We start from the raw sequence: 22033 nt of genomic DNA, 5'->3' as shown, positions 1-22033 counted from the left end.
TGTCGTGGCCGGTTGAGTGCTTTTTTTGGTAGACCTACTAACGGCCTGCGATTTTAGCTCACTCCTGGACACGGGCGTCGCCACCGGCCCCTGCGGCCACGGGCTCGTCTACTGACCTCAGAGCCCACCGGCTTCGATCGTGCGTGGGAAAGCGGCCGAACGAAAAGATTTTTCAGCCGGGTGTGCGACTGCGGCGGTGAGTTTGTGGGTTCCGCCGTCGCGGACCCAAACAAACAACGCGAGCGAGACTTTCCCCGATTGGGTTTCCCGTAAATAGACACTTTGTCACGCGATTGCGGGCGCGGCCGGCGGCCGGCCGCAGCGCGGCCGCGCCGGCGGGCTCGGCGGGTGCTACGGAGGCCAGGGCCGGGCTGGCAGGGTTGGCGGCGGCCGGCGGGCGCACAGCGGGCGGGTGCGACGCGTGCGACCGGCCGCGGCAGCGAACGTTGCAACGGTTTAGGGTGGCTAGGGTCCCGGGTAACACGCGACAGAGCGGCTGACTCACCCGAACGGTGGCCGGCGGAGCCATTGGGGCGGTGCCGCTGCCGCAGACGGTTACGCGTCAGGGCCGGATCCGCCAGGACGGTCGCGGGGGGTCGGCGGACCGGCGGCGGTGGCGGCAGCGGGCGCGCCTGGCCGCGGCTGGCGGCTGCCCGGTCCGACTGGCGGCCGGCGGTGGCCGCCCGGTGGCCGCCTGGCGGCCGCGCGGTGGCTGCCCCGGGCCGGCCTGCTGCCGGCCGCCGTCGGCGGGCACGGCCGGACCGCGGCCGCGCACCGGCGGGGCATCGCGGCGGCAGCGCGCCGGTGCGCTCGGACGGAGCACGCTGCTCTTGAAACCGCGCTATGCCCAGTCGGCGCGCATTGCCGTAAACGGCGACCCCGGGGCAGCCGCTGCGCGGTCAGCCTCCCGCGGTCCCGAGACGCGCCCCCGTCGGCCGTACGCACTGCCGCGCCGGGTCGGGCAGGCGCCCAGCCACGGGCGCCGGTGCCCGTGACGCGCCCGCGGCCCGCCGTGGCGACTGCGGGGCTCTGGCCGATCGGCGGGCGCGGCAGCTGCCGGCAGCGGGCGCGGCCGCGAATCGGCGCCAGCCTAGCCGCATCGGCGGCAGAGCCGCCGAAATAGGCCGGCGCGCGCGGTCGCACCAGACTAGCCGCGCCAGGCCACGGGCCCAGGGCCATGGCCCCGGGTGCGCAAATGAACAGGGGTGTCTTGCATGCAGCCCGGCGGGGATCGGCGCGGGCGGGGTCAAAAAGCAGCGCGAGCGCCGCGCCGCACCGAGTGCGGCGCCTCTGTTGACTATGTGTACATTCGCCGGCGCGCCGCCACAGCAGCCGCCGGCGTGGCGCAGCTAGGCTGGCGTCGGCAGGCCGCCGGACCACTCGAGCACCTCGAGGGACAGCACGACCATTAGCATCGTGACCGGCAGGGTCAGGATGGCGTAGCCCCAGATCAGCACGGACGTCATCTCGCGCTCAAAGACCTCGTTGAGCTGGCAGATCTGGCTGAGCTGGATCGCCGGCGGCGCGCACGCCAGCAGGAACAGCACGACGATGAAGATCGGGTCGGCCATGATCGACAGCTTGACGAACTTGGCAAAGAGCGTGAGCAGCGGCAGCAGGATCAGGCCCGGCAGGATCATGCGTGAGACGATCGCCGCGGTCACGATCTTGCGCGAGTTGGCGCTCGGCGCCGGCGTGTCGGCGTCCGGGATCAGGCTGGCGCCGAGGACGACGAGCGTGAGCGGGACCGAGATCTCGCCGAGCTGGATGACGGCCTCGGTGGCCGTGGCCCGCAGGAACGTGCCGCGGTCGTTGAACAGGACGTCCTGCAGGTTCGGGATGAGCGCGACCGAGACCGAGACGAGCATGGCCCACAGCGGCGGGTTCATGAAGGCCCACAGGCCGGCGCCGAAGGCGCGCAGGCGCGGCCGCACGGCCGCCCAGGCGCGGCCGGCGGCCGAGCGGCGGGCGGGCGCGGCGGGCTGGTGGTACCGGTTGAACGACGGCAGGGTGCCGCGGCTGGCGTGGCGGTGCTGCGAGTCGTGGGTGATGGTGCGCAGGAGCGAGAGGGTGCTGGTGGACGACGAGCGCGACGACTCGCGCGACGAGCCCGGCAGCAGGACGTCGGTCTCCTGCACGCCCGTGGTGTCGTCGTCGCTGCCCGTGAGGTCGGGCTCGGCGCCGTGCGCGTAGTAGTCGCGGGGCAGGAGCGACTTGGAGTTGAGCGAGATGCTCTCGTTGACGTAGGGCTCGCGCTCGTCCATCGGGCTGTCGAGGAACGGCGAGCGGTCCTCCACGACCGAGAAGCTCGACCGGCGGGACTCGGGCGCGTCCTGGCGGGCGAGCAGGGTGTTGTAGCCCCAGGACCAGCGCAGGACCTGGCCGAGCTGCTGGAAGATGAGCAGGTAGAGGATGCCGCGCGAGGCAATCGTGGCGGGCGTGTCGCCGGGCACGGCGGACCACTTGAGCGCCGGCAGCGTCTGGGCCAGCGCGATCGTGAGCGAGACCGGCAGGCTGTTGGAGTTGGCGAAGACGCCCATGGCGATGACGAAGTTGGACTCGCGCTTGTCGAGGCGCGAGACGGTGGCGACCAGCCGCGCGCAGCCGTACGAGACCGCCGTGGTGAGCACAAAGAGCACCGGGATGACCGAGAGGTCGGTGAGCGTGTCGGGCGTGATGGACGACGCGAGCTGGGGTCAGCGGCGGCGGCGGCGAACGTACCTTGGTGAAGATCAGGCAGGGCGTGAACAGGTTGATGTTCAATTGCGAGAGCTTGCGCTGGAGCGACACGTTCATGAGCTTCGTGTACGACGCCCACACGCCAAAGAGACAGATCAGGAAGACCTGGAAGATGGCCTGGAAGGCCAGGAACGCGAGCCGCCCGTAGGACGGGTGGTTGTGTCCGCCGGCGGCCGCCACGGTGTCCCCGGCGCTGTCCATGGCTGCTTGGCCGACGCCGACGCCGGGCAGAGCTATTTATACGGGCGCGGCAGCGGCGGAGGTGCTCGCGTGGCTCGTCGCCGCGGGTTCCGGCGGCGGTGTTCGGGGCTTCGCGGGCGCGAGCGAGTCTTTGTCCGGCGACGCGGCGCACACGCGCGCGATCTGGGTCGGTTCGGTCGGGGGCCGGGCGTGCTGGTCGGCCCAGGCACGTCGTCTTGCAAACAGGCGTGGGTGTGCGGACAGAGACGGTGTGCGGGCAGCGATCGCGGCGTTCGAGATGAGATAGAGCGAGGTGGCCGCAGTGCACCGCCACACCACGCCATAAAGAACTCCTGCGGCCGGGCCACACTAGCGGAATGTTTGGCATCGCTCCCTACGCACCACGTCATTTTAACCGGCCTGGAGCTACTGGCAGACACGGGCGGCTGTCAATAGAGGCTAGCCCAAACCTTGTTAGGCGAAGGCGCTGCGCCCGCGCGCGGCGGCGAGCCGCCGCTCTGGCCGCGGCCGCGGCCGCCCAATTGCGCGTACTGTCAGCCGCGTTGGGCCGCCCGGCACCGCGTGCAGCAAGCTGCAGGTACCTGCCGGCCCGCGCGGAGGACCCGAAGAGGCTAGCGCGCTTTCCCTGTGGCGGTGCGCCCGCCGCTGCCGCCCGGCCCGCGCCGCCCGCCCGCGCCTGCCGGCTGCCGCGGCCGCGGTCGGCGTCTGGACCGGGCCGCATGGCTGCCGCGGTGCGGACCAGATCGAAACGCGGGCCAGCGGCCGGCGGCCGGGACCGAACGAAGCGGCAAATTGGAGCGACGGACGCGCGCACGTGCGCGCTGCGCCGCGGCCGTGCGCGTGGCGCAGCTCATCGCGCGTGGCGTCGCTGCCACGCGTCTGCGCCCGCGAGACACCGCCACCGCGTCATCCTAGCGCGCATCCGTCTGAGACACCGCAGCCACGATTGATAAGCCGGCCTGGCGCTGGCCGCCCGGCTGGCGCGGACCGGCGCTGCCGGCTACGTGCGGGTGGCGGCTACGTTGGCTCTGTAGATCCGATCGTATTGCGGTAGAAAGAACAAACTTTTGGGGCGGCCGGGGGCGCGGAGCGCCGCACGCCGTGCGGCTCACGCCCGCGGCCGCGGCGCCGCACGCCGTGCGGCGCGGCGGCCCGCTCACGTCAGGTACCGGTCCAGCGACTCCCCGAGCACGCCCTCGATCACCGGGACCAGGTCCCGGCGCACCTGGCCCTCCACGTCCTCGTTGTCGTCCTCCAGCAGCTCGGCCACGACCGGCACCAGCTGCGGCAGCATCGACAGCCACTCCTCGCCCAGGTGCTCGTAGATGCTCTTGAGCGTGCTCGTGGCCATGATCTTGATGCCGGCGCGGTCCGCGTCCGGCACGTCGTCGTCGTGGTCCTGCATGTGGAACAGGATCTCCTTGTTGATGGCCTTGTACTGCTCCTCGGACGAGCACGCCGTGGCGAGCGCGACGATGGCCTGCTGCACGAGCTCCGGGTGGCCGGCGCGCAGCGGCTTGTTGCCCAGGGCGAGCTGCCCCAGCAGCGGCCCCGCGATCTTGTCGAAGCGCGCGGGCGACTGCCAGAACTCCTCCTGGTCGTTCGAGAACGAGACCACGAGCGACGAGAGCACCGAGGCCCACAGCTCGGCGTCCAGCTCGCGCGCGGCGGCAAAGTCCGTCAGCAGCTCGCAGACCGGGTCGACCAGGTACGAGTAGTAGTTGGTGACGATCGACTTGAGCGTGCCGAACAGCTTCTCGGCAAACTTGAAGAACACGATCTTGCGGTTGCGGCGCGGCTGCGGTGCCAGGTCCTCGCCGTCGTCCTCGGCGCCCATGAGCGCCCACTTGACCGTGCGCACAAACAGCGGCCGGAACGCGCGGTCGTTGAGCTTGAGGATGACGGCCATGGCCACCGGCAGGCTGCCGGCGGCCTCCACGGCGTCGAGCGGGACGGCGACGCCGGCGGCGGCCGCGACGTTGCGCAGGTCGAACACGGCCAGCACAAAGTCGAGCAGCCGGCCGACGTCGGCGACGACGGCCGCGCGCGACGCCTGGCCCAGGACGTGGGCCATGGTCGCCAGGTGCAGCCGGACGACGGCAAAGTCGGCGCGCGCGAGCGCGGCCGCGACCACGTCGTCCCACGTGGCCATGAGCGCGCCCAGCACGGCCGCGACCGGCAGCTTGGCGACCATGTTGTCCAGCAGGACGGCCTGCGCGTTGGCCTTCTCGTCGGCCAGCTCGGCGTCGCCCGCGGCCGCGGCCGACGCCAGGACCAGGCCGAGCGCGCGCTCGAGGTAGCTGGCCATGAACGTCGGGATGCGCGTGACGAGCGCGTCCAGCAGCGTGAACACGGCGATCACGACCAGGTCCTTCTTGGCCGGGACCGCGCGCTCGAGGATGTCGAGCGCGGCCGGCACGATCTTGGCGATGTAGGCCAGCACGCGCGCGCCCAGCGCGGTCGCCAGCGTGCTCAGGCACATGAGCGCCGAGACCACGACGCCGTCGTCGGCGTGCTGGATGCCGCTCGGGCCGACGAGCAGGTCCATGACCTTGGTCGCCGACACGAACGCGTCGGGCGCGACCGCGCCGAACTTGGCCGCGAGCGTGTCGATGCAGCGCAGCGCCAGCTTGGCCATCTCCAGGTCGTCCGTGCGCACGTGGCTGTCCACGGCCGCGCACAGCGCCGGCAGGATCTTGACGGCCGCGTTCTTGGCCACCGTGTCGGCCGGCCGCACGTCCGCGTCGAACTTGGACTGGATGAGCACGAGCCCGCGCCGCGCGATCTCCTGCTGCTCGCGCGCGTCGGCCGAGTCGCCGGCGGCGGGCCGGATGAGCTGGCCGAGCACGCGCACAAAGTCCTGGATCGGGAACAGCTGGAGCATGCTGTCGAGCGACGTGTAGATCTCGAGCTGGAACGGCCGGGCCTTGCGCGCGCCGTCGGTGCCGACCATGCCGAGGAGGACCTCGAAGATCTGGGCGAAGGTGGCGCGCAGCTGGTCGCGCAGCTCGAGCGAGACGGCGACGCCGGCGGCGGCCGTGGACCGGAAGACGTCGTTGACGAGCGCGGCGAGGCCGCCCTTGACGAGCGTGCGGTTGACGAACGCCAGCAGGTCGACCTTGAGCGAGACCACGCGGTCGCCCGAGAGCTTGCCGAGGCCGAAGAGGTCGAGCGCGCCGGCGGCGGCGCCGGCCGCGGCCGCCCGGGTCCCGGCGATGCCGTCCACCAGCTCGACGTACCTGTGCACGGCCACGAAGCGGTCGACCAGGCCGAACGACTTGAGCAGGACGAGCACGAACTGGTCGTAGCCCTCGGCCTCCTCCGCGGCCTTGGCCTTGGCCTTGGCGCCGCGCGCGGCCTTGGTCTCCCAGTGCTTCTTGCCGAGCAGCGCCAGCAGCAGGTACAGCGAGTCGGCCGCGCCCAGCGTGCGGATCAGCGTCGTGAAGAGCTTCACCCGGCGGTGGTACGGGATGTGCGGGAACGAGTTGACGAAGCTCAGCAGCAGCTCGACGACGCCGAACGCCGGCGTCGACGTCGTCGCGATCGACTGCGCCAGCGCCGGGATGACCTGCGCGATGGTCTGGTCGATGACGTGCGCCGAGAACTCGTCGTCCTGGCGCACGGTGTTGGCGCCCATGAAGGTGAAGATGGGCATCACGCTGTGCAGGACGATCTCCGGCGACAGCTTGGCGAGCGCGGCCACGAGCAGCAGGAACCGGTTCTGGATCTGGGGCGACGACGCCGTGCGGATGCAGCTGACGACGAGGTCCATGCGCACCACGCTCGACTCGATCTGGCTCGGCGCCATGCCGCGCACGATCGGCAGCATGCAGCCGACCAGGACCTGCTGCGTGTACTGCACCGGCAGCGCCGTGTCGGTCTTGAGCGCGAGCAGGTCGCCCAGGACGTCGAAGAGCTGGCGCAGCAGGGCCTGCCCGTCGGCCAGGCCCTGCTCGGCCTCGAGCAGCTCGAGGATGAGCGTCAGCCGGCGCAGCTTCTTCTCCATGACGTGCGCCAGCTGGCCGACGTGGCTCTGGCGCGACGACGACGAGCGCCGGCGGCGCTTGACGTTGCGCGGGCTGGCGGCCTCCTGCGGCTGGTCGAGCTCGAACCGGGTGTCGTCCAGCAGCTCGTTGTAGAGCTGGACCGAGATCGCCAGCCGGCCGAGCGTGTCGACCGTGTCCAGGTCGCTCTCGGCGTTGAGCGCGATCTCGAGCAGGACCTTGGCGACGGCCAGCTGCGTGTCGAACTTGAACGCGGGCCAGAGCTCGACGACGCGGCCGCAGACGAGCTCGGCCAGGCCGGCGGTCTCGGACGAGACCGCCGAGAGCAGGAACTTGATGCCGTCCTTGTCGGCGGGCGTGACGAGCCGGAGCATGGCGCGCTCGACGGCGGCGAAGGGCACGCCCTCGGCGGCGGCGGCCGCCGCCAGCGCCGGCCGCCCGGCGATCCACGTCTTGACGAGGTCGCCGCAGAGCCCGAACACCGGCACGGCCGTCTTGCGGGAGCCGGTGATCATGCGCACGAGCGCGAGCTTGGCGGCGGCCAGCGGCGTGGCGTTGGCGTGCGACGCCAGGAACGCGAGCACGGCGCCCTTGAACGGCGCCTTCTTCTTGTCGTGGCCGGACGTGTCGAGCACGCCGGCCATGGCCGTGTGCACAAAGTCGGCGTCGAGCACGCACTCCTCGACGTGGCCCTCGACCTCGGCCAGGAACGCCTGGAGGTCCTTGGAGCCGATCCACTTGAGCTGGGCGGTGGCGCTGCTGTCGCCGTAGAGCGTCTCGAGGCCGAGGATGGTGCCGCGCTTGCCGGCGCCGCGGTACCGCGCGGCGAGGGCGGCGACGCAGTCGGCGGCGGCCGCCCGCAGCTTCGGCGCCGGGTCCGCGAGGACCGTGAGCACGTACACCAGCGACGCCTGCACGTCCGTGGCCGCCGGCACCGAGCCCACGTAGCCCTTGTAGAGCTCGAGCGCGGCCAGCCGGGCGAGGGCCGGGAACTGGCGCGAGTTGGCGAGCCGGATGAGGAACGTGATGGCGGCCTCGGCCGAGCAGAACACGGCCGGGTTCTGCACAAAGTCGGGCAGCACGCCGGGCCTGTCGGCGAGCAGCTTGAAGAAGACGTCGGCGAGGTACTTGAAGTCGTCGGCGGCGTCGGCGGCGAGGAAGCTGGGCGCGGAGACGGCGCGGAGGGACGCCAGGACGTCCTTGGCGGCGGGCGGCTTGGGCCGGGCGGCGGCCGGGGCGTCGGCCGGCGCGGGCTCGGCCGGCGCGGGCTTGAGCGACGCCTGCAGCCGCAGCTCGAGCCGGTCGAGGTCGACGTCGAGCCGCGCAAAGACGTCGGCCAGGTCCGCGGCCAGGTCCGCGTCGTCCGCGGCCGCCGACAGCGCGGCCGCAAACGCGTGCTGGGTCTCGGCGTCGGCCTCGGCCTCGGCCGCGCGCACGATCTCGGCCAGCAGCAGCCGGCGCTGGGCCGGCGTGAGGTCGGCGCCCTTGGCCAGGCGCACGCACACCGGCAGCGAGTCCTTGGCGGCGTAGGCCAGCAGCGCCAGCGCGTACGCCAGCAGGAACTTGTCGACCTTGACCTTGGCCTTGAGCTGGTCGAGCTCGGCCAGCGGGTCGTCCAGCCGCTGGACGGCCGCAAACACGGCGCGGTCGAGCGGCTCGTGCGTGGCCAGGTCCAGCGACTGCACGGCCTGGGTGATGGCCGCGAGGCCGTGGCGCTGCGACCGCTTGGTCCAGTTGAACGCCACGCTCTTGACCACGGCGTCCACGACCGGCCGGTCGAGCTGGCACTGCGAGACCAGCACGACGAGGATCATGTAGGCCGCGATCTGCGCGTCGGCCGACTTCTTGCTGGCGATCGCCGCCGACACGTACGGCAGCACGCGCTCGGCAATCGTCTCCTCGGGCGTGGTCTTCTCCTTGAGGAAGATCACGACCGAGATCGTCAGCGACGTCCAGAACGAGAGCAGCGTGTGGTGCTCGCGGCGGGCCGCGATCTCGGCCACGACGTGCTCGTTGACCAGCGTCGCCAGCTGGCTGTCGCGGGCCAGCGCGCGGATGATGAGCGTCTTGGGCGGGTTCTGCGCCAAGCTCTTGGAGTTGCTGAGGAACGCGTACAGCGGCGGCAGCGGGAACGGCGTGATGTCGAGCACCCGCTTGAAGATGTCGTGCGCGTAGAACGGCAGAAACGTCGTGAGCAGCAGCTCCGCGTTGGTCTCGTGGATCTTGAACCGCCGCACGAGCCACTCGAGCGCGACCAGCGCCGGCTGCAGCATGATCCGCGGCGCCAGCAGCGACAGGAACGAGTGCACGGCCTTGTCGATGGCCGCGTTCTGCTCCTTGGTCTGGACGAACCGATCCAGGCCGATCGAGGTCTCGGAGAAGAGCGACTTCTCAAAGACCTCGAACCGGGGGTCGATCGACTCGAGCTCGCGCAGGCCCTCGAGCGCGACCTGGAAGATCGAGTCGTAGTCCTGGGCGGCCGACACCGCGGGCTCGTAGATCAGCGAGACCGCGTGCGCCTTCTGGCGCTTCTTGCGGTCCATGCTGGACGACGCCGACTTGAGCGCCGTCAGCTGTTTGGCGAGAGAGGACGCCATGGTGCCGCGAATGCTGGGGGATGCTGGATGCTTGGGGAGGACGCGGCGCGGACAGAAAATTTTTGGCCGGGGCGGAGGTTACCCGGCCGCGCCGAAACGCGCCTGGGAGTTGCGCACGTGAGGCTCACGTGACGCGGTGCGCGGCTCTTGCAAAACGGGTCTTTATTCGGCGCGGACGCAGGCAGGGTCAAGATAGTTTAACTATTTGTACATTTTATATGAACGTGGACGACAAAAATACATGTGCTTTTGATACCAGACCATACATTAGATCCTCCCATGATGAGTCCGCCGCAGCGCGTCTAGTAAACAAAGCCCAGGATCTTGCCCGAGACGTGCTTGCGACGGGCCTCCTCGTGGTCGAGGATGCCGGCCGAGGTCGTCAGGATGATGAAGCCAAACTGACGCGAGGGCAGCAGGTTGGTGACCCACTTCTCGATCTCGGCCAGGCGGACGTTGTAGCGGGGCGAGATGACGCCGCACTTGTTCAGGCGGCCGTTGAGCTGGACAACGATCTTGCCCGAGCGGTGGTCGTCGACCTCCTCGAACTCGTCAATGTATCCTGCGTCGTTAGCGTCGCCCGGCGGGCAGAGCATGTCGAAGAGAAATAAACGCTCAGCGAGGCACAGCCCCGAGGGAGCTCGCGCAGCGTGTAAGAAAGGACTCTTCTTCAATCTTCCGGGACATTAAAAGGCAAAGAGGGACGGAGAAACCGACAATTCACCCAGTTATCACCCGGGTCGGGCGTGCTGCTGGCGCTCTCTCTCATGCTCTGCGGGCTACATACCGTGCTTCTGCATGACCGTCAGGAACTTGACAATCACCTTCGACGAAGGGCGGATCATGACCTGGCGCTTGCCAGTCTTCTCGGCGTTGTTGATCGCGTTAAGCGCGTCGCTCAGGACAGAGGTTCTGGTCATGTTGTCTGCTGGCTAGGTCAGTCTAACAATCCAAGCTGAATGAGTGTCCGATCCACGAGGGAACGGAGTCAAGCAGCTTCTCGACGCGAGAGCCGTGTCTGCGGGCCCGCTGGCGGCGCCGCCGGGCCCGGCAGATGGCAGTCGCGCGGATTATCCACCCACCCCGTGCGCTCGTGGACCAGTGGCGCGGTCAACTTACATTTTTTTGCTGATGGAAACCGTGGATGAGAATTTGCCGATGAGAACAAACGACTATAATAAAATTGCGAGGCGTGCTGTGAGTTGTGGACGCCCAAAAAACGCAGTCACGCTGCGCCGCCAACCCTACTTCCAAAAACCCTATAATGTGCCCTGTATTAAACTTTATTTGACAGCCGGCAGCTGCCGAGCTCGCTTAGCGCGCCGCCCGGCGTGCCAGCCCCGCGCACGCAGCTGCCGGCGAGCCTCGGGCGCGCTTCGTGGGGCCCGGGCCCGCAGCGAGCCGCCTGTTAGGCAGCCGCCCCACCGGGCGCTGCCGCGCCCCGGCCGCCTAGCCCAGCAGGTCGATGGCGACCGGCGACAGCACCTCGAACGAGCGGTCGTCGTCGACCGGGCTCCGCGGCTCGTCGCGCATGGCGTGCTCGAGCCGCGCAATGTGCTGCTGCAGATCGTCGATGGTGGCGTCGCGGGCGCGGACCTGCTGCTCGAGCATGGTGACCTTTTTGAGTGCGCCGGCCAGCTGGACCGCGCCCGAGTCGTGTGCGGCGCGGGCGGTGACGCGGCCCTGCTGGACCTCGGCGAGCTCGGACTCGCGGGCCTGCACGAGCGCGAGCAGCTCCTCGGAGCGCTGGCGGGCGGCGGCCTCGGCGCGGTCCGCGTTGTCGGCGCGGGCGCGCGTGGCAGCCTCGGACGCCTCGGCGCGGACGGCGCGGTCGGCGGCGGCGGCTGCGGCCGCGCGGAGGTCGGCCTCGGCCGCGCGGCTGTCGTCGGCCGCCTTCTCGAGCTCGGCGATGCGCTGCTTGAGCACGTCCAGCACGTGGTCGACGGCGGGGGCGGGCTCGACCAGGATGGCCTCGTCGTCGGCGAGGTCGTCGGCGTCGGACGGGTCCGCGCGGACGTAGAACGAGTTCTCCTTGTCGCTGTCGTCGTGGTCCGTGGACGGCGCCGGCGAGGGCGAGTGCGCCAGGGCGGAGGCCTGCAGCCGCGGCCCGTGGGGGCGGCCGGGCTGGGCGGCCGCGGCGGCGTCGGCGGCGCCGCCCGGGCTGGCGTCGCCCAGCCGGCCGGTGTCGTTCAGCCGGCCGGTGTCGTTCGGCCGGCCGGTGTCGCCCAGCCGGCCAGTGTCGCCCAGCCGGCCGCCGTCGCCCAGCCGGCCGCCGTCGCCCGGCAAGCCCGGCCGGCCACGGGACCGGTCGCTGGCCGTCTCGTCCGACGCGTCCGAGTCTCCGCCCGGCACCAGCGTCGTCTCGCCGCGGTCGCCCTCGGACGCGGTCGACGACAGCGACGAGATCGACGACGACCGGTAGATCGAGTGCACCTTGCGCTCCTCCAGCACGGGCCGGCTCGGGCGCTTGTGCCGGTTGCCGCCGTCGGGGTCGCTCGCCAGCGTGCGCAGCACGCCGCTCAGGTCCGTCGAGATCTTGCGCCGCTTGAGAACCTCGCGGCCGCGGTCGCGCACGGCGCCCAGCGACGCCGTCCGGCGCGGGTCCGCCCGGTTCTCGTCCGTCGTCGTGTGCAGCGCGCCATAGCGGTCGCCGTCGCGGCCGGTCTGGCGGGCCCGCCGCCGCTCCTCCTGCTGCTGCTCGAACTCGTTGAACTCGGCGACGGTCTTGTGCCACGCCGTCTTGAGCGACGTCGTCAGCTTGGACAGCATCGCGCCTGTGGATGCGATGGAGAGCGCCGTCGGCTAGCTCGACGCGTCGCGACGCGTCGAGCCGCACGAGCCGCACGGCTGCGGGACACGTGATATTAAGACATTACTAGCAACAAATCGACATTTTGGTGACACAAACTCCTTTTCAATCCAAAAGCGCCGGCCGCGTCCAGCCGCACGCCGTGCGGCGCGCGGGCATATAGCCGCGGGCGGCGCGCCGCACGCCGTGCGGCTCACGCGCCGCTCCGCCCCGCCGTCTCGCCGCCCGCCTCGCCCGCCGCTCACAGCGCAAAGCCGTAGATCTTGGACTCCTCGCTGCCGCTCGGCTGGAAGCCCGGAATGGCCGGCGGCAGGTCCGGCACCGCCGGCGCCGTCTCGGCCTCGAACTGCAGGCCCGGCGCGTAGAACTGCTCGGCAAAGTCGTCGAGCATCAGCGCCTGCTCCAGGAACGACGTCGGGTTGGGCAGGTCCGAGAACATGTCGAGGATCTGGGTGGGCTCGACCTGGTTCGTCGCCGGCCCCGGCGACGGCATCGGCGACGGCGACGGCAGGCTGGGCGGGGCCATCGGCGGGTGCAGCGGCACGACCGGCACGACCGGCAGCGGCACGACCGGGATCTGGCTCAGCGGCGGCGGCGCCGAGGCCAGCGGCGTCGTCTGCTCGGACGCAAACGTGTCCTCCTCCAGCTTCTTGAAGATGCTGCGGGCCATCGAGCCCATGGCCTCGGCCACCCACCAGGTGCGCGAGAGGTCGTCGAGGACCGCGCAGGACCGCGACCAGCCCGCGATGGCGTCGGGCGCGGGGTAGAGCCGCAGGTAGACCGTCAGCGTCAGCGAGACCGCGTACGGCACGACCGGCAGCGGCGGCAGGCTGTGCTGGCTCGAGACAATGGTCGTGATCTGCGACGCGGCCTCGAGCAGGATGTCGGACGAGTCCTGTTCGTCGGGCACGCGCTTGTGGGCCAGGATGACGGCCGCGCAGCGCACAAGCCGCAGCAGGTCGACAAACGGCTGCGTGGCGACCGGCGGCGGCTTGCGGCCCGCCGACTTGGCGCGGGCCGCGTGCGCGGCCGCGGCCGCCACCGCGGCCGCGTGCTCCGGCGGCAGCATGCGCTCGTCCAGCCCCATCGCGATCGGCGGCGGCACGGGCATGTCCTCCGGGCGGTACATGGCGATGACCTTGTCGAGGATGGAGCAGACCTCAAAGAGCTGGGCGAGCCAGGTCTTCTCGTGCGGCTCGAGCCGCGACACGCCCACGTCGTCCAGGCGCGAGATCAGCGGCCGCGCCGAGATGCACGCCGACATGCGGTCCAGGCACCACAGCGACCACCACAGCGCGCGCATCGGCGTCTGGTCGGGGTGCGACTGGCGCTCGTGGTGGAGGCCGAGAAAGTGCGCGTAGTGGAACGACTGCTCGAGGTCGGAGCACGACTTCTCGAGCCCGTCCGAGCCCTCGGAGTGCAGCGACAGCAGCGCCAGCACGCGCACGACCGTCAGCTTGTCGCGCTCGAAGTTGGCGTAGATGAGCGCGCGGATCTTGGTCGCCGTCAGCGACGCAAAGTGCCGCGGCGACCGCAGGTGCAGGAACCGGCGGGCCTCGTTGTGGCGGCACGCCGCGAGCAGCACGGCGTGCAGCAGCAGCGTCGGGCACTCGTCGCGCGCGTGCTGGTGCAGGAACTTGTCCTGGTCGAGCAGCGGCAGGATCGGGTTGATGTACTTGAAGTAGATCGCCAGCAGGCCCTCGCGGTCCTGCCGCGGGGGGAGGTCGAACGCGTGCAGCGAGTTGAGGTACGCGACCAGGTGCTGGTTCACGGGCTGGTTGACCGAGACGCCCTTGACCCAGACGCCGATGTTGTTCTTCTCGAGCTTGCGCAGCGTGAGCAGGACCGAGGCGGGGTCGAGGTCGCCGATGTAGCGCGTGGCGCCGACCTCGGGCATCTCGTCGTCGGCCGCGCGGGCCTTGAGCTCGGCCGACGACGCCGACGCCGCGCGCTTGAGCGGCGGCCGCGCGGGCCGGGCCGCGCGGTCGAGCTCGGCGGACGGGTCGGTGGACGCCGTGCGGCCGGACGCGCCCGAAAACGAGCCGGCGCGGCGGGGGACCGCGCGGCTCGGCCCGGGCTCGTCCAGCGCCGGCGCCTTGGGCGCCACGGGCGACACCGAGTCCGAGTCCGAGTCGCGTGCGGCCTGCGCGGCCAGCACGAGGCTGCACGGGATGTTTTCCTTCATGCACGGCGCGCATCGGTCGTGGTTCTTGAACGGCGGCTCGCAGCGTTTCTGGGTCAGCGGCGCCGCGCACGTACTCACTCGTCGGCGCTTGCACTGCTCGCACGCCTTGTGCGCGCGCTTGCGCTTGCGGTAGCCCTCGTCGTTGGCCGGGAAGACAAACATGGCGATCGAGGCCGCGGCCGGCGCGGGCGGGCCGGCGGGCGGCCGGGACGGGGGCCGCGGGCCGGCGAGGCCGGCGGCGGGGACCGGGCGGGCGGCCGGCGGAGGCGGGCGGCCGGCGAGGGCGCTGGACGCAGGGCCAGCGGCGGACGGTGGGCTGGGGCCGGGTGCAAATGTCGCGCTAACAGGCCATCAATCCGCGCGGCCGTGCGCGCATCCAGGACCTGAGCGCTGCGTCGGGGTGCGGCGCCGGGGGAGGGCTCGATGGGTCAGGCCGGGGGTGCCGGCGAGGATGGTGAACTGTTGCGAGCGACGTGGTTTTGGCTGGCGGTTTTGACAGTCAAATGACCTGGAGGTGGCGGTGCTGTGGCGCTGCGGTACGCGCCGCTACCACGCACGGCCGGCCGCTACCGCGGGTACGCCGCGGCCGGTACCGTGGCGGTGGAGGCGCTGACTCAGCGGCCAACGCACCCCCGCTGTTCGCAGTCACATGCGCGCCTGGCCGGGGCCCTCCGGCGGGCGCCGCCGGCCGCCCCGTGGGCGCGCGTGGCTGGTGAGCGGCGCCAGCCCGATACGGCAGTGTTTCTTCCCCCGCCCCGGCGACCCGCGCTAGGGCCTGTTCCGCTAGTACCCGGGTTCGATCCGGCGGCGCCACCGGACGCAGCGGGCCGGTGGGTCGTCGGGTGACTACGGAGCCTTTGTGGCCGTGCAGCCGTACCTGCGGCCGCGGGTACCCCCGGGTACCGCGCCGCGCCGCCGGGTACCTCCGGGTACCGCGCGCGGCGCGGCGCCCGTACCTGCGCCGCACCGCCACGCGGCGGCTCCGCGGCCGCCAGCGCTGGCCGGTGCTCGCCGCCGGCGCCGCGGAGCCCGCCCCCGGGGGCGCTGCCGGACGCTGCGCCGCCGCGCGCCGCCGTCCGCTGGCTGCCGCCGCGACGCGCGCCCCGCCCGCCCATATACCCGCCGCCCCCATATAGCCGCCGCGTCGCCAACGCACGCACACGCCACACCCCGCGTCACATTCATTAGTCCACTGCAAACATGACGTGGGTCATCTCGGGCAAGACAACAATGCTCTCGGCGTTGTTGACGTAGTCGACCTCGGCCACCACGTCCACGCCCGGCGCCGTGCGCACCTCCACCGCCGGCAGCAGCACCGTGCCCGGCTTGAGCGGCACCAGCACCAGCGCCACGTCCAGCCGCCGTTCCGTCGCGCGAAAGTGGCCCTTGCGCTTGCCCGAGATCAGCCACGACGCCGGGTGCGCCAGCACGTCGTACACGAACTCGGCCCCGTCCGGCGTCGCGCGCGCCGCCCACGCGTGCGTGGCCTCGATCCGCAGCCGGATCGCGATCTCCTGGCCGATGTGGAACACGGACGCGCCGAGCGGACCGGGCCCGCCCGCCGCTGCCAGCTCGATCGTGAACAGGACGTCGACGGCGGGGATCTCGACCGGCACCGCCACCCGCCGCGTGGCCGCCGTGGCCGCCGCGTCCTCGGGCGCCAGCGGGCCGCCGTGCAGCACGCGCGCGACGGCCTCGACCGCGCCGCGCCCGCCGTCCGCGCCCGCCACCGCGAGCACGCGTGCCCAGTCGCGCGCGTCGTAGGCCCCGAGGTCCACCGGCCCGCCGAGCGCGTACGCGTCCACGGCGCGCGGCACGGCCGCCAGCGCGGCCTCCGCCACCAGCCCGGCGTACGGGCCGGCGCCCGGCTCCGCCGCGACCGCGGCCGCCGCCGCAGCCCGCACCACCGCCGCCACCTCGTCGTCCAGCCGGCGGTAGTCGAGCGCGAGCTCGAGCGGCAACGCGGCCCCCGGCCGCGGCCCGGTCGTCTGCCGCGCAATGGCGTACGTCAGCGCGACCGGCTGCGTCGCCAGAGCCACGTGCTCGTCCGCCGTGCCGCCGCCGGTCACGGCAAACTCGGCCGTGCCCTCGAGCCGCCCGGCGAGCACCCGCAGCGGCACCGCCGTGCACCCGACCGAGAACTTGGAGAACAGCACGTCCGCCTTGAAGATGTCCTGGACCGACACGGCCACCGGCAGGGCCACGGACGCCCGCAGCACGCGCGCCAGCGTCTGCGCGCCGGCGGCCGTGCGGTAGTCGACCTCGACGGCGACATCCACGTCGTCGGCGTCGGCCGTCAGCGCGTACGGCAGCACGACGCGGGCACAGGCGCCGGCGGCCAGGTCGCCCAGCACGACGGTGTCGCCATCGGCAGCGGCCGGCTCGGCGGCCGCCGTGGCAACCTGCACAGAGGCCTCGGCCAGATCCAGCGTCAGGCCGGCCGTGGCCGGCCGCGCGCGCACGGCCACGGCCTGGGCGGCGTCCGCCCCGGCCACCACGTCCAGCTCTAGCGTGCGGCCGCCGGCCAGCCGCAGCTCGCGCGGCGCCCGCAGCTCCACCGCGAGCGCGTCCGGCCGCGCGTACGTGCGCACGCGGCCCTCGGGCGCCGGCTCCACCAGCACCAGCTGGCCCAGCACCAGCTCGACCGCGACCACGCCAAAGTCGCCGGGCGTGGTCACCGCCGTCCGCAGCGCCACCGTGTTGTCGCCCGGCTCCACCACGGTCGCGCCGGCCGCGAACTCGAGCGTCTGGCCGGCCGCGTCCGCCAGCCGGACGACCACGCTGTCGACGTCCCACGTGCTGTCGAACGCGTTGTGCACGTGCAGGTCGAGCGCGCACCCGGCCGCGCCCGGCCGCGCCACGCCGGCCACGGCCAGCCCGAACACGGCGTCCGCGTCCACGCGCACCTGCCGCGGCAGGTCGGCCGCCATCGCGCGGACGCTCGCACACAGCTCGGCCATGTCGACCAGGTCCGGCCGCGCCCGCAGCAGGTGCATGTTGATCTTCAGGTACTCCTCCGCACGGCCCAGGCGCCGCAGGCAGTCGCCGTAGACCAGGTACAGGCTGGTCGAGATCGCCGCCCAGCCCTGGGACGCGTAGATCTGGGGCAGCGACGTCAGCAGCTTGACCGCGCCGTCGTAGTCGCCGTTCGCGTGCAGCACGACCGCCATGTCTGTCCGCAGCTTGTCCACGGACCGCGTGCGGTCGGCCGACTCGTAGTACGACCGCGCCGTGTCCGAGATGTCGAGGTAAAAGTCCAGGAACGCCTGGCGGGACGCGAGCACGTCGGCGAGCCGGCCCGAGAGCGGCGGCGCCGGCGCCGGCACCGCCGCGGGGCCGTCGAGGTCGACCTCTGCCAGCGCGCCCGTCAGTCCGGCTACGCCGTCCGCCACGGCCCAGCCCCGCTGCTCGGCCAGCGTCTCGACGGCCGCGCGGGCCAGCAGCAGCACCTCCGCGCGCGAGTCGGCCACGTCGCGCGTCTTGCCGCCGGCCAGGCCCTGGTGCTCGGTCGCGTCGAGCACGTCCACGATGACGGCAAACTGCCACGCCGCCGCCGTGTACTGGTCGACGTCGGCCAGCTTGGCCGCGTCCAGCACAAAGTCGCGCGTGCGCACCAGCAGCTCGGCCACGCGGATGGCCGCCATTGTCGGCGACGACGCCGCCGCCATCAGCGCCAGCAGCAGCGCCGCCTGCCGGCCAAAGAGGTAGCACCGCAGGTCGTAGCCCGTCGCAGCGCCGTCCAGCACCTTGCCGCGCAGCGCCGCAAACTCTGCCGGCGTGTACGCCAGCGGCGAGCCGCCCACGGCCGTCGCGCGGCCCGCCGGCGGCGGCGGCCCGCGGGCCGCGCCCGCCGCCGCCGCCGCCAGCTCGTCGTACTCGCCCAGCGCGTCCTCCACCAGGTGCAGGCTGTCGAACGCGTGCGCCAGCCGCTCCTTCATCGCAAAGAAGCCGGCCCACGCCGGCGTGGCCTCGAGCTGGCGCACTTCGGCCTCGTACAGCCGCACGCGCCGGCCAAACGCGTCGAGCACGCCGTCCTTGAGCCGCATCATCACGTCGCCCCACAGGTCCAGCTCGTCCACGTCCGACGCAAACGTGCTGGGCACGTACACGCACCGGTCCTCCTTGCTCGACGTGTTGAAGTCGGCCTTGATCTTGTCGAACACGCCCGTCTTGAACCGCAGCGCCGACGACGTCGCCGTCCGCGGCCCGTAGTAGAAGATCATCCATTCGGTCGAGTCCCTTCGCGCGACCACCTTCGTTGTGAACCACTCGCGGATGATCTTGCGCACCGACGACCGGTACGTGTCGTTGTCGTCGCACTTGACCAGCATGATCTTCATGTACGGCGCCTCCAGCAGCCCGGCCACCCCGGACCCGGTCTCGCTGCTGGCGATCGTCTCCTCGACCAGCCGCACTGGCAGCGCCGCGATCGCCCGCAGCGGTCGCGGCGGCGAGTGCCAGTGCAGGTTGAGCAACGGCACCCGCGCCTCGATGTCCTTGATGATGTTGGGCGCCACGCCCAGCGGGTCAAAGTACGAGATCGTCACGCTCATTCCAGCGCGCGTCTCCGGCCCGCGCCCGCGGTCGCCTGTTGCTGTGGCCTGCGCCATACCAGCTCTGAGGACGGTGGTTGCTCGGTGGTCCCCTTGGCGCGTGGGTGCGGCTCACGTGGCGGTGTGCTTGCGTGGCGCGGATGTGGCGTCGTGGCGCGTGCCTCGCGTCGCGTCGCTGGACAGCAATCGTCCGCGGTCGCCCCACGGCGCAACAGGCGCGAGACCGCGATGCCGCGGTGCACGAGGCTGCGAGGCTGCGACGCCTGCGACCGCTCCGTCCGCCGGCAAGCGATGCTATCGCGCCCTACTGCGCTCAGTGCTATGCGCTCCTTCGCGTGCCGCCTCGCCTGCGCCTGCGCCTGCGCCTGCACCCGCTCGCTGCTGGCACCTCCGTACACTGCCCACGCCCGGATCGATCTCCGCGTGCACGACCTCCGCGGACTGCCGTTGTAAACAGAGGTTCTGTCGGCAGGTGCGCCGCAAATTTGCAACAGCGCGGCTTGGTCTGCCCAATTATTCTATCAAACATGCGGCAATGTACCAACACGCCGGGTCTACATCACCGTGCATACAGCCGCCAGATGTGGCGTATAGCCGCCGGCGTCTGCCGGCAGGGCCCACCGTCGGTGAGCGCACTCGCGGCGGCGACTCTGCCGACTGTCGAGGGGAAATGCCCTTCGGCTAGAGAGCCGCTCGCAGAACCTAGTCTCGACTCGCAGCCGGAGTCATGCCGGTGACGAGTATCCGGCGCCCGCTTGGTCAGGCATGGGCTCAGTTGGCGGCTGTAGTCTATGTGCGCTTGGTCTGGTGGATCAAGGAACCCATGCGTGGCGGATGCATGTATATAGCCGCTGGTACACGGATTGCAGGCGGGAGGTACCTGGAGATGGACTGGACTGACGGACGCGGGCGGACCCGGACTGGCGGACCCGGATCGGACCTGCGGCCGGACCCGGGCGGACCCGGACGGACCGGACGGACCGGACCCGGACCGGACCCGGACCGCCGCGGACCGGACCGCTGGGGACTCGGACCATCAGCCGCCTGACTCAAGCGAACACCTTCAGGACCGTGTTTCACGTAGCATGCAGCCTGCATATGGAACTCTCGGGACCGCTGCAGACGAGCCATGGCGAGCCTCCGGCGGCTGCCTTCAGGTAGAGCCGCCTGCAGGGCCTACTCTCAACGGAGTACCTCCGGATCAGCCACTGACAAGCCCGCGGCGGTGACTCCGTCAAGTAGACCTGCAGGCGGTCGAGAGTAGGCATGCGGGCGGCGCCCGCCGAGGGCGACCCAAGCAGCTGCTCTTGGTGGAATCGCCGCCGCGGACTTCCTGGTGGCTGAGCCTCCGGCGGCGACCGTACCGATGGTAGCAGCCTTCGACGGAAGCTCTGGCAGAAGCTTCGGTAGAAGCCGGCCGCAGGGTGCACGCTCGACGGAGACGCCGTCGCAGCCTCGTCCATGCTCGGACTCGAGCTTGCCAGACAGCTGCCAAGCGTTCTGGACAGCCGCCCCCTAGTGCGGCACTGCCCCTGGCGGAGCCGATGGTGTTGGGAGGAAGCTGGGAAGGTGTAGTTAAGCCTATGTGACCACAGCAACGAGCTGTGGTTAGTGCAGGCTCCGGGCACTCGGGAGCATTTACAGACGTTCGCTGGGCGCCGGTCGCAACGCGAGCGGGCGCGAGCGGAGGGACCGGGCTGCCAGACTCGCGAGGAGCGCGCGGGTCCACGGCGCCGCGGCGGCCACGCCGAAGGCCCCTGAACGGCCCCTGAGGGCCGTGCGCAGCGGTCAAAGGATTAGCCGCCGGGCGTTGTGACAGGCGAATTGAGTGTGGCTACGCGATCGCCAAGCTCTAGCCGGGCTCTACCAACAGCCGCGGCCGAGGACTCGGCTAGTGTGGGGACGACCCCTGAGCCGCACGGGCTGCGGCGGGTACCAGTGCAACTCCATTCCGTCCTCAGACTAAACAAAAACCTCGACGAGCATGGCCACGTAGCCCGCAAGGCAGACCACGGTCATGATCAGCACGGGCGTGCCCGACGTCAGAAAGTGCGTCGCGGGCCGGCCCGACAGGATGGCCACGTTGTTGAGCAGCCGCCGGCGGAAGCCGATGACGAGGAACGCCAGCGCGATGGCCGCGAACCACATGCCGATCGGGAAGAACTCGATGTTGAACAGGCGCAGGATCGAGAGGGCTGGGTCAGCGGCGGTCGCGCGGGACTTACCGAGCGTGACCTCGAGCATGGCCGTGCGCAGATACGCGCCCTCGTACGTGCGCTGGACGCCGCTGCGGTCAGCGCGCCCGCGACCGACTTACCGGACGTCGATGATCTCCTCGCGGTCGGTGAGGACGTGGTCGTGGCGGCGCTTGGCCATGGCGGCCTCGTAGTCGCGGAGCTCGGTGGAGTCCTGCGGTCAGCATGCTCGGTGGGGGTGGTGCGGCAGCACGGCCAGCAAGCCGGCGGCTGCGGGCGGCAGGCAGGCAGGCTCGGACAGGCCGGCAGGGCGGGGCCCCGACCGGCGGGCGGCCGCGGGCGGCGGCGGCGCGAGGGCGTGAGGGCGGCCGTCCTGCGCCGGCCAAGCCGTCCGCCGCCCGGCAGCGGCCAAAGCCCCGGCGGCCAAACCCCGCGCGGCCAAACCCTGCGCCGCCCGGGCCCGCCGCCGCCCGGCCGCTCCCGGCCGACCCCTGCCGCCGGCCCCGGCCGCCCCGTCGCCGCCCCGTCGCCGCCCCGCCCGCGTCCCCACCCCGTCCTCCAGCCATCCGCGCCCCCCAGCGCCCCGGCAGCCCGCCCGCATCGTCCCGGCCACCGGCCGGCCCGCCCCGGCCCCTGTACTCACCGTCATGCTCGCTTCGTGCTCGGTTGCCGAAAGGTCGGGCGTGGTATTTTGGCTGGATGGCGACAGGCCAAATCGACATTTCACCATCCCACCCATCCTTCCCCGGA

At 71.6% G+C, this 22033-nt stretch overlaps 8 protein-coding genes across 8 annotated transcripts; 2 read left to right on the top strand and 6 right to left on the bottom strand.

Annotated features, from left to right (window-relative positions):
- Positions 1-1246: 1246 nt before the first annotated feature.
- V1510DRAFT_409947 (auxin efflux carrier) lies at positions 1247-3361 on the bottom strand. The gene is made up of 2 exons (XM_066932639.1): positions 2722-3361; positions 1247-2690 (listed from the first exon to the last, which is right to left on the bottom strand). Exons 1-2 carry the CDS (start codon positions 2938-2940, stop codon positions 1350-1352), a joined length of 1560 nt encoding a protein of 519 aa, XP_066791414.1. The 5' UTR covers positions 2941-3361; the 3' UTR covers positions 1247-1349.
- Positions 3362-4089: 728 nt separating this feature from the next.
- V1510DRAFT_443749 (uncharacterized protein) lies at positions 4090-9656 on the bottom strand. The gene has a single exon (XM_066935666.1). The coding sequence runs from the start codon at positions 9539-9541 to the stop codon at positions 4097-4099; it is 5445 nt and encodes a 1814-aa protein (XP_066791413.1). The 5' UTR covers positions 9542-9656; the 3' UTR covers positions 4090-4096.
- A 30-nt stretch (positions 9657-9686) lies between these two features.
- V1510DRAFT_409940 (40S ribosomal protein uS8) lies at positions 9687-10783 on the bottom strand. The gene is made up of 3 exons (XM_066932638.1): positions 10661-10783; positions 10329-10469; positions 9687-10103 (listed from the first exon to the last, which is right to left on the bottom strand). Exons 2-3 carry the CDS (start codon positions 10459-10461, stop codon positions 9844-9846), a joined length of 393 nt encoding a protein of 130 aa, XP_066791412.1. The 5' UTR covers positions 10462-10469; positions 10661-10783; the 3' UTR covers positions 9687-9843.
- Positions 10406-12548, top strand: V1510DRAFT_164957 (uncharacterized protein). The gene has a single exon (XM_066930377.1). It carries the CDS (start codon positions 10673-10675, stop codon positions 12401-12403), a length of 1731 nt encoding a protein of 576 aa, XP_066791411.1. The 5' UTR covers positions 10406-10672; the 3' UTR covers positions 12404-12548.
- Positions 12549-14313, bottom strand: V1510DRAFT_409937 (uncharacterized protein). The gene has a single exon (XM_066932637.1). It carries the CDS (start codon positions 14245-14247, stop codon positions 12592-12594), a length of 1656 nt encoding a protein of 551 aa, XP_066791410.1. The 5' UTR covers positions 14248-14313; the 3' UTR covers positions 12549-12591.
- Positions 14314-15565: 1252 nt separating this feature from the next.
- Positions 15566-19088, bottom strand: V1510DRAFT_436179 (trafficking protein particle complex subunit 10; the record flags this gene model as incomplete). Its single annotated transcript, XM_066935560.1, has 1 exon — positions 15566-19088. The coding sequence occupies one exon, from the start codon at positions 19086-19088 to the stop codon at positions 15720-15722; it is 3369 nt and encodes a 1122-aa protein (XP_066791409.1). The 3' UTR covers positions 15566-15719.
- V1510DRAFT_164891 (uncharacterized protein) lies at positions 18996-20155 on the top strand. Its single transcript, XM_066930376.1, has 2 exons — positions 18996-19747; positions 19893-20155. Exons 1-2 carry the CDS (start codon positions 19229-19231, stop codon positions 19986-19988), a joined length of 615 nt encoding a protein of 204 aa, XP_066791408.1. The 5' UTR covers positions 18996-19228; the 3' UTR covers positions 19989-20155.
- An 895-nt stretch (positions 20156-21050) lies between these two features.
- V1510DRAFT_400723 (uncharacterized protein) lies at positions 21051-21932 on the bottom strand (the record flags this gene model as incomplete). The annotated part of the gene is made up of 4 exons (XM_066931973.1): positions 21051-21283; positions 21314-21375; positions 21406-21497; positions 21927-21932. The coding sequence occupies 4 exons, from the start codon at positions 21930-21932 to the stop codon at positions 21051-21053; spliced, it is 393 nt and encodes a 130-aa protein (XP_066791407.1).
- Positions 21933-22033: the final 101 nt, after the last annotated feature.

Source organism: Dipodascopsis tothii, assembly GCF_038497935.1.
Source record: "Dipodascopsis tothii strain CBS 759.85 unplaced genomic scaffold V1510scaffold_2, whole genome shotgun sequence".
NCBI classification, from domain to species: domain Eukaryota; kingdom Fungi; phylum Ascomycota; class Lipomycetes; order Lipomycetales; family Lipomycetaceae; genus Neoaidaea; species Neoaidaea tothii.
Note: the sequence above shows the minus strand (reverse complement) of the source record. Positions and strands in the feature narration are given on the sequence as shown.

Bases quoted from the DNA above. Each gene is read 5' to 3' on its own strand.
- V1510DRAFT_409947 (XM_066932639.1), bottom strand. From the start codon at position 2,940: ATGGACAGCGCCGGGGACACCGTGGCGGCCGCCGGCGGACACAACCAC. The intron at 2,691-2,721 runs GTACGTTCGCCG...CGCTGACCCCAG, and splicing joins CCTGCCTGATCTTCACCAAG to CTCGCGTCGTCCATCACGCC.
- V1510DRAFT_443749 (XM_066935666.1), bottom strand. From the start codon at position 9,541: ATGGCGTCCTCTCTCGCCAAACAGCTGACGGCGCTCAAGTCGGCGTCG.
- V1510DRAFT_409940 (XM_066932638.1), bottom strand. From the start codon at position 10,461: ATGACCAGAACCTCTGTCCTGAGCGACGCGCTTAACGCGATCAACAAC. The intron at 10,104-10,328 runs GTATGTAGCCCG...CTAACGACGCAG, and splicing joins GACGGTCATGCAGAAGCACG to GATACATTGACGAGTTCGAG.
- V1510DRAFT_164957 (XM_066930377.1), top strand. From the start codon at position 10,673: ATGGAAACCGTGGATGAGAATTTGCCGATGAGAACAAACGACTATAAT.
- V1510DRAFT_409937 (XM_066932637.1), bottom strand. From the start codon at position 14,247: ATGCCCGAGGTCGGCGCCACGCGCTACATCGGCGACCTCGACCCCGCC.
- V1510DRAFT_164891 (XM_066930376.1), top strand. From the start codon at position 19,229: ATGTGGCGTCGTGGCGCGTGCCTCGCGTCGCGTCGCTGGACAGCAATC. The intron at 19,748-19,892 runs GTCGAGGGGAAA...TGTGCGCTTGGT, and splicing joins CGGCGGCGACTCTGCCGACT to CTGGTGGATCAAGGAACCCA.